Raw genomic sequence first — 8398 nt, forward strand, 5'->3', positions numbered from 1 at the left:
TTGAAAAATGAAACTGGCCAAGGGGCAACAGTTGTGCTGTTACAGTTCCTACCTGACTCCCAATCACTGTTCATTACCCACAAGGGTCTGCAGCTACTACACAGGAAAATGTTTTTTTCCTTTAGCCGACAAATATTTACTAAAGGAGAGATAGTCTACCAGAAGCTTAAAAATCAACTTAGCTCATGGTGGCACATACCTATAACCCTAGGCACTCAGGAAACTGAGGCAGGAGGATCCTAAGTTCCAGGCCAGCTTGGGCTACATAGTGATACATTGTCTTAAACAAAACAAAGTAAGTCACATCAGACCTGAACACAAATTAGGCTCAGTAGGATGGATGGCTGGGGGGTTAAGAGTGAATACTCCTCTTGGAGAGGACCTGAGTTGAGTTCCCAATACCCGTGTTGAGCGTCTCATAGCTGCCTGTAACTACAGTTCAGAGGGATCCAATCCAGTACCTCTGACCTTTGCAGGCACCTGTACTCACTTGACACACAAATAGCTATACACATAATTTAAAAATAAAATGAATCTTTTTTTTTGTCTCTTTGAGACAGTCTCCGTGTAGCCCCAGCTGACCTAGGACTCGCTATGTAGACCAGGCTGGCCTTGAATTCACAGAGATCCACCTGCCTCTGCCTCCCAAGTGCTGGGATTAAAGGCATGCACCACCATGCCTAGCTAAATGAATCTTTTTTTCTCTGTGAGTTCAAGGCCAGCCTGGTCTACATAGTGAGTTCCAGGACAGCTGGGGCTACAGGAAGACCCTGCCTAAAAAACAAAACAAAACAAAACAAAACAAAAACCAGACTCAGAGTAGATTTAATTTTCTTTTTAATTTTTTTGATGCTGGGGGTTGATCTAGGGTCTTACACATGCTGAACACATGCTTTAACACTGAACTATATACCTGGCTCTACATTTTATTTTTAAAAAGAATATATTTTTATTTTATGTGTATGTGTGTTTTACCTACCTGTACGCAAGTGTACCACATGCATGGAATGCCCACAAAGGCCAGAAAAGGGTATAAAGTCCCCTGGAACTGGAGTTACTGACAGTTGTTAGCTGTCATGTGGGTGCTGGGAACCGAACCCAGGTCCTTTGCAAGAGCAGCTAGTGCTCTGGACTGCTGAGCCGTCTCTCCAGCCCCAATTTTATTTATTATTATTTTTTTAGTTAGCAAACAAAATAATGAATTTTATTATAACATTTACATACATGTATATCTTTGTGCTTTGTTTCTGTTCATCCCCCATTACCTTCCCTTTTGGGCCCTTCCCCCACATAGCCTTCCTTTTACATTCCTATTATACCATGTATATACATGTCCTTTTAGTCTTTTTAAGACAGGGTCCCCCTGTAGCCTCAGCTGGACTGGAATTCGCTATGGAGACCAAGCAGGCCTCAATCTCTCAGAGATCCCGGTGCCTCTGCCTCCTGAGTGCTGGGATTAAAGGTGTATGCCCAGCCATATATATTTTTTATGTATGTCTAATATGTATAACTCTAATTTTTGAAGTTTTTTGTTGTAATGTATGTATTTTTTCATGTTTGTGTGTATGTACATGTGTGAATGTGTGTGGAGGCCAGAGGTTGGTGTTTTGTTTCCCTCAGTTTCTCTCCACTTTATTTTTATTTCTTTAAAAATTTTAAATTGGCCAGGCGTGGTAGCACACACCTTTAGTCCCAGCACTTGGGAGGCAGAGACAGGTAGATCTTTGTGAGTTCAAGGCCAGCCTGGTCTACATAGTAAGTTCTAGGACAGCTGGGGCTACAGGGAGACCATGTCTCCAAAAGACAAAAAAAAATTTTTTTTAATTAAATTTCATTTATTTTTGTGGTGTGGTGTATCTGTCTGTCTGTGTGTGACTGTGTGTGTTACTGCAAGCAAGCATCATCTTGCAGGCCCTCCCACCTTATTCTTTAGGCAAGGTCTCTCACTGAAACCCGACCTCACTGATTGTCTAGGCTGACTGGCCAGTGAGCTCCAGGGAGCCACCTATTTGTGACTACATCTGGATCTGGCATTTTACGTGGGTGCTGGGGATTTGAACTCAGGTCCTCATGCTTTTGTGGCAGGCACTGAGCATCTCTCTTGACTCTTAAGCCTAAATTTTACATGTAAGACGAAACATGATATTTGCCCTTCTGAGTCTGGTTTATTTTGTATACGTGATGGTCTTCAGTTCTGTTGATTTCCTAGCAAATAACACCATTTTGTTCTTCTTTGTAGCTGAGAACAAATTCCATTGTTCATATCCATTCGCCTGATGGAAATGTAGGCTAGTCCATATCTAGACCATGACCAGGTAGTGCAATGAACATGGATGTGCAGGTGTGTCTGTGGTATACTGATTTCAAAGTCAACATTTGTAACAATGAGATTTAGTTCTCTGTAGCATTCAGAGGAGCAGACGTGGTGATCTATGACAGGGATGTGTGGACAAGAAGAGCAATTCAGTTTTTTCTAAGACAAATTAAAGGGGCAACCATGTGGCTTTACAATAGGATTGTGAGGTTAATCACAGACCTTTAAGGTAAACTTTATGAGGAAGCATATGTGTAGCTCCAGGTTCTGGGTTTTTTAAAATATTTTATTTATTTTTATTTTATGTGTATATGTTTATTGCCTGCATGTAGGTAAGTGCACCTGTGTTGTGCAACACCCCCAAAGGACAGAAGAGGCTGTCAGATCCCCTGGAACTGGAGTTATGGACAGTTGTTAGCTGCCATGTGGGTGCTGGGATTTGAACCCAGGTCTTCTGCAAGAACAGCCAGTGTTCTTAACCCCTGACCCCCCTCTCCAGCCCCCCCCCCCGGTTCTGTGTTTTAAAATATTTTTTATTTATTATTTTATGTGTGTGTTTTGCCTGCATATGTATAAGTGCATCACTTGCATGCAGTGCCCACAGAGGCCAGAAGACGGTGTCCGATCCCTTGGAACTGGAGTTACAGATGTTTGTTAGCCACTCTGTGGGTGATGGGAACTGAATCTAGATCCCCTGGAAGAGCAGCCAGCAGTCTTAACTACTGAGCCCTCTCTCCAGCCCTAAGCTCTAGGTTCATAATAAATGCCCTCAAACTCAGTATCCTAATCTCTGTGATAGTTTATTACAATTCTGCTCTGTAAAGAGAATTGTGACTTTATGTAAGGGTAAGTGGACTCAGTCATTGATTTCTTATCCTTCTGAAATGTATAAAATGTTTTTTAGAAAACTGGATTTGAGCTTTGAGCTTGGAGGGAAAAGTTTCTTCTGAGTTCCATCTAGCTATTTTTCTAGTTTTAAAAAAAGTTGTTACTTTTTATTTATTTATTTGTGTGCATATGCATGCATGCACTTGTTTGTGGAAGTCAGAGGAGGACTGTTAGGAGTCTGTTCTCTCATTCTACCAGCTGCATCCTGGGATTGAACTCAGGTTGTCATGCTTGACAGCCAATGTCTTCACCCACTGAGCCATCTCACTGGCCTTACTTTTTTAGTTTAATTGGCACTACTTAAAAAAGCAACCTGGAATTTAGCAGGTGAGTAGAAAACAAAAACAGTTACTCTCACCTTTTTGCGTATGGAAAGGGTCCCCTCCAGGCTGTCTCACACAGTGCTTTGTACCACAGTGGGGGTTAGCTTTGTATGAACACTGTTAACCTGCAAGTTTATTTCTCAAAACTTTCTCATTTTGAATAGGTAACGTGTTGTCCAAAATTCAAAAGCTTTGAAAAGACCCAGGTCTTCCTTTCCCTTCTGTTTCCAGGCGCCCACATTCCTGATCTAAGGGCGCCCACTGCTGACCGGTTTCTTGGCTCTGGAGATTAGCTGTACAAGGTGTCCTGTATAGTCCTGTGCTGGTGTACACATGCTTTAAAGCACATATAAAAAGGTGGTGCTTTAAATACATACATGAATGATGGGGCTTTAAGCACATATAGGTAGGGCTGGAGAAATGACTCAATGTTAGAAGTGCTTGCAAGAAAACTGGATGATGTTAACTCAGTCCCGATCCCTGCATCCCACAAGGGGGCAGGAGAGAACTGAGACTTGTCCTCTGCCACACACAAAATAAAGTACAATTCTAAAAAATTTAAATACACCTGTGTAAATGGTAATTTGTTTTGACAGTCTTTGCAGTTTTCAGTTGTGAGCATGTTTGCCCAAACAGCTCTCTTTATGAAGGCATCTCGGTTTCTGTTGCTAGCCACAGGTGGTATGGGAGAGTGCTTGTTCCCACAGTCTGCTCAGCATGATGGCTATCACACTCGGTTGCTTTTTGCCGGTGGGAGGGAAGAATAGTACCTCAAACTTTAAAATGACATTTCAGTTATTTCTGCAATAACATATTTAAGGTTGGGTATATTCTTGAGATGAATTTAGAATGTTCTTTCCAGCTTATCCCTTGGCTTGGTTTGTACTTAGTGTCTTGAAAACTATTTTAAAATGTGTATCAATCAGTGATTCAGACAGTGTTTTGATTTTCTGTCATTAAGAAGTCTTCCCTAAGTGAAAATATGAAAAGAATTTCTCTCTGTATCTGTCTTTCTGTCTCTCTCCGTCACTGCCCCCCCCCCACATAGTCGATCCATCTGAAATTTTAGAATAAGGTTAGGGAGTGTGCAGGACTTTGAAGCAAAAATAGTGGTGTGTATATTGCACTGAGATTATACACAGTCGTTTTTAGGAAAGACTTGCTATTGCTTTGCTTCTCTGTTTCAAGGGAAAGTTATTGACAAATTTTCACCCCTCAGTAGAACACTTTTCTGTAGAACACTTGGGAGGAAATAAACACAATCCCAGCACCATATTATATACAATGGGGGCCACACTCATCCTGTATGTTAACTAGTTTTCTTGAGATTAAGATACGAACCATTTTGAATGGTTCCTTAGGAAGGGTATCAGATGCTTTTAGACTATGCCCTCACCTTGAAAGGGGCACATGGCCCTAGTGTTAAGCTTACCATTATACTAAAATTTTAATTTAGTGTGCGTATGTGCATGCACATAGTGTGCGCGTGTGTGTGCACGTCAGAGGAGGACTTTGTGGAGTCGGTTCTTGCCTTCCCCTTTTACTTGGGTTCCCGGGATAGAAATCCGGTCAATAGGCTTCCCTCCTCCAGGGACAAGAGCCTTTCTTTAACTGCTGAGCCATCTTCTCCGGCCTCTATTTATTTATATTCATTTATTGAGACGTACTCTGCGGCATCACACGCAGGTAGGATATGCTGGAGAGGCAGAGGCAAGAGGCTCAGGAAACAAACTCACTTGAACAAGTACGCGTTGGCCTTGGGGACTCTTTTTTTTAAAGATTTATTTTTTATTTTTAAGTATGTGTGTATGTGTATATGTGTGTATTTGCACGTGCCCGTGGAGTCCAAAAGAGGGTGTCGGATCCTCTGGAACTGGAGTTACAGGCCGTTCTGAGCCCTGCGACATAGGTGCTGGGAACCGAACTTGGGTCCTCTACAAGAGCTGCAAGTGCTCCCATCTGTCCAGCCCCGGGCCTTGAAGTCTTGCTGGTCTTGCACAGTTTCGAAGCTGACACTTTGCAGGGCCCAGCGCCCAGTCGCGTTTTAAGCCTGGCTGGTCCGGCCTGGGACGGCTCCGAGGTGCGGGCGGCGGCAGCGCCCCCTAGCGGCGGGGGGGGGGGGGGGGGGGGGGGGGGCGGAGGACAGAAATGGAATGTGGGTCTGTCACCGCGCGCCGCGCGTGCCCGTGGGTGTCCAGGCCTCCCGGCTCTGTGCTGGCCCTGTGCACTAAGCTGGCGGGGTTGCTCCCTTTGCCGAGCGCTGATCCCTGGCCGCGCGTGCCCGTGGGTTCCCCGGCCTCCTGGGTCTGCGCTGGCCCTGCGCATCCCGATCTCGTCCTGTGCGTGCCGAGCGCGTCTTGAGCGGGCCAGGTAGCTCTGCAGGGCAGCTGGCCCCTGGACGCGCGTGCCTGTGGGCGGGGTTGCTGTCTTTGCAGAGCAACCGTCCCCGGTCGCGCGTCCCCGCTCAGGCCGTCCCAGAGTTTAAACTTCCGGGGTTGGCTCTCCCTGTCTGCCTTCTGTCACCCGCCAGGGTGTCGCTGTGCAGGTGCCTGGGCGCGGTCCTTTAAACTTCACTGTTTTTTAAACTTTGGGGGTGTGGCCGTCCTTGCATTCTTCCCGTGGCTGGTTGTCGCCGGATCCACAGAGTCTATCCTCGCCCTGCCTTCCAGATGCTTTGGAGTTATGAGCCGGGAGGGCGCGCGGACCCCTCGGGTGGCCGAGGTGATCCGAGGTGAGTGTGCAGGGCACAGGGCGCCGGGGCAGTCGAGGGACCCCGGGAGCCCCGACCTGCTTGTCATGGGAGCGGCTGGCCTTCCCTTCTGGGGCGAGTGGCTTTGGGGCGAGTCCCTGCTTTGGTGTGCTGATGACCCCTGTGTCCTTACACTCTCGGGAGCTGGTGAAATGCTTTGGCTCTGTGCAACGGGATCAAAGGTCGTTTGTGGTTGGAAAGGACTAAGCCCTGTGATCTGAGTGCTTGCGATTGCAAGAAATTTTCAGTTGCATTTACTAGAACATGAATGCAACGGTTATGTGAGTTGAGTTGCAGTTGAGGGGGGAAAAAAGTTTGAAATTACCATCTGGGGAAAGGATGCCAGGGTCCAAGCTTTTGTTTCTTACGTTCTTACCAACTTGCAGGAGATGAAAGTAATATATATTTCAAAGGTATCCTTGATTTTTGCCACGTTTAGAGCGTGTACTATTCTACCATGGCTGATTTCACTGTTAGATATTGGAGATTGCTGTTTCATGAAGAGTTTTAGGCAACCTTTTTGGGGGAGTGGAAGAAAGGTGGCACCTTGGAACATGACTGCCCTTCTTGCTAAACCTCAGAGCAGCCTGACTGCATTTATGCAGCATGGATTTAATCCCAGCCTCACCCTGCCGAAACCTCTCATTGCTTCTGTTTAATTTGCCTTACCTGTAAGAAGCCTAAAGGATGATTCCAAATATGTGTGTGTGTGTGTGTGTGTGTGTGTACCTGAGACAAATTGGATAAACATACCATTTCTTGTGTTCTATAGCTATAAACAGCAATTTTGAAAGCAATTTTGTCTTTAAAAACTACAGTTTCTTAACTACAGTTCTTTTCAGGATGCCCTATAACATGATATATGGTTGGTGACTAGCTATCAAATGCATGCTGCTGTTTCCTGAGATTTCTTAGTCCAAGAAACTAAAGTTTTGTGAAGAATCAGCTGCTTTAGAAATCACACCATATCACTATGTGAAATGTCACTGATCACTATTGAAACTTACTGTTTAGGGCAATTTCTTCTTTGAAATTTGTGCTTATTATCTACCAAAAGAGTCAGAATATTTTGAAATTACCCATGGTCACCCCCATCATCTGAAACATGCCCGAGGGATTGGGGGGGCAAACAAACCAAAAGCCACCTTTGACTCCATCTGAAAAGAGTTGCATCTTGACCTGGGAGACTGATAACTTGAAGGAAGGAACATTGCAATTTTTCTGTTTCAGATCGCCTTTGTTTTGCCATTCTCTACAGCAGACCAAGGAGTGCATCAAACGAACATTATTTCAGCATAGATAATGAACTTGAGTATGAGAAGTAAGTATTGCCTTCTAAAAGACTGTAACTTTTGGTATTTCTTTTGAAGAATCTCAAGGTATGTGTACAGATGATATAGAAGATCATAAATTGGATATCACTCATTGCAGGATGCTATTTAATTCTGTTAGGTCGCTCATATATAGGAACTGATTCATGTTTTCCAGGCTTTCCAGTTCAGTGTAATATAGATATTTTAAGAATGTCCTCAAGATTCTTTGAATTTCCTATGTCTATTTCAAACTGTTGGTAATAAAGTAATATTTAGGGATAGAAAGAACCTTCAGTTAAACATTAAATTTTTATGTTCTAATCTTTGCACTTTGATGCCGTAATGAAATATAAACATGTACTAAGGTACTGGTTTTAACAGTGGAAAATATGTATGCAAGAACAGCTTTTTTAATTAAGGAAATTGAGGTTAGAGTTAGTATGCATCACATGTTTCTGTGTGTGTGTGTGTGTGTATGTGTGTGTGTGTGTGTGTGTGTGATTCTCAAAACAATTATCACGGGGAGGGACCCCAATGCCTTATTTATGCTGGCTGAGCTCTTTACTATTGAGATACAATTCCAGCCCACTTGTTGCCCATTTAAATAGGTGGTGTTAAACAGACTATTTTTTCTGTTAGTGAGATGATACCTTAGAATTGTATGACCACTATCAGTTTGGATTCGTTGATGCTTTCTTGTCATAATTTGATTTTAGGAACTACAAAATAGCATTTATATTCAGGACACTTAAAATATGCATACTTGTTTTTATTTTTCATCTTTTAAAGCTTCTACGCAGATTTTGGACCA

General features: G+C 43.8%; 1 protein-coding gene across 1 annotated transcript in view; it reads left to right on the forward strand.

Annotated features, from left to right (window-relative positions):
- Cdc14b (cell division cycle 14B) overlaps window positions 1-8398 on the forward strand; it is a gene marked incomplete in the record, with an annotated part of 126801 nt that overhangs the window by 43442 nt on the left and 74961 nt on the right. Inside the window, 2 exon segments of the mRNA XM_017794870.2 lie at window positions 7505-7595; window positions 8377-8398. Of these exon segments, the coding sequence (XP_017650359.1) occupies window positions 7505-7595; window positions 8377-8398 (113 nt within the window).

Source organism: Nannospalax galili, unplaced genomic scaffold (assembly GCF_000622305.1).
Source record: "Nannospalax galili isolate Female #2095 unplaced genomic scaffold, S.galili_v1.0 scaffold467, whole genome shotgun sequence".
Classification (NCBI taxonomy): domain Eukaryota; kingdom Metazoa; phylum Chordata; class Mammalia; order Rodentia; family Spalacidae; genus Nannospalax; species Nannospalax galili.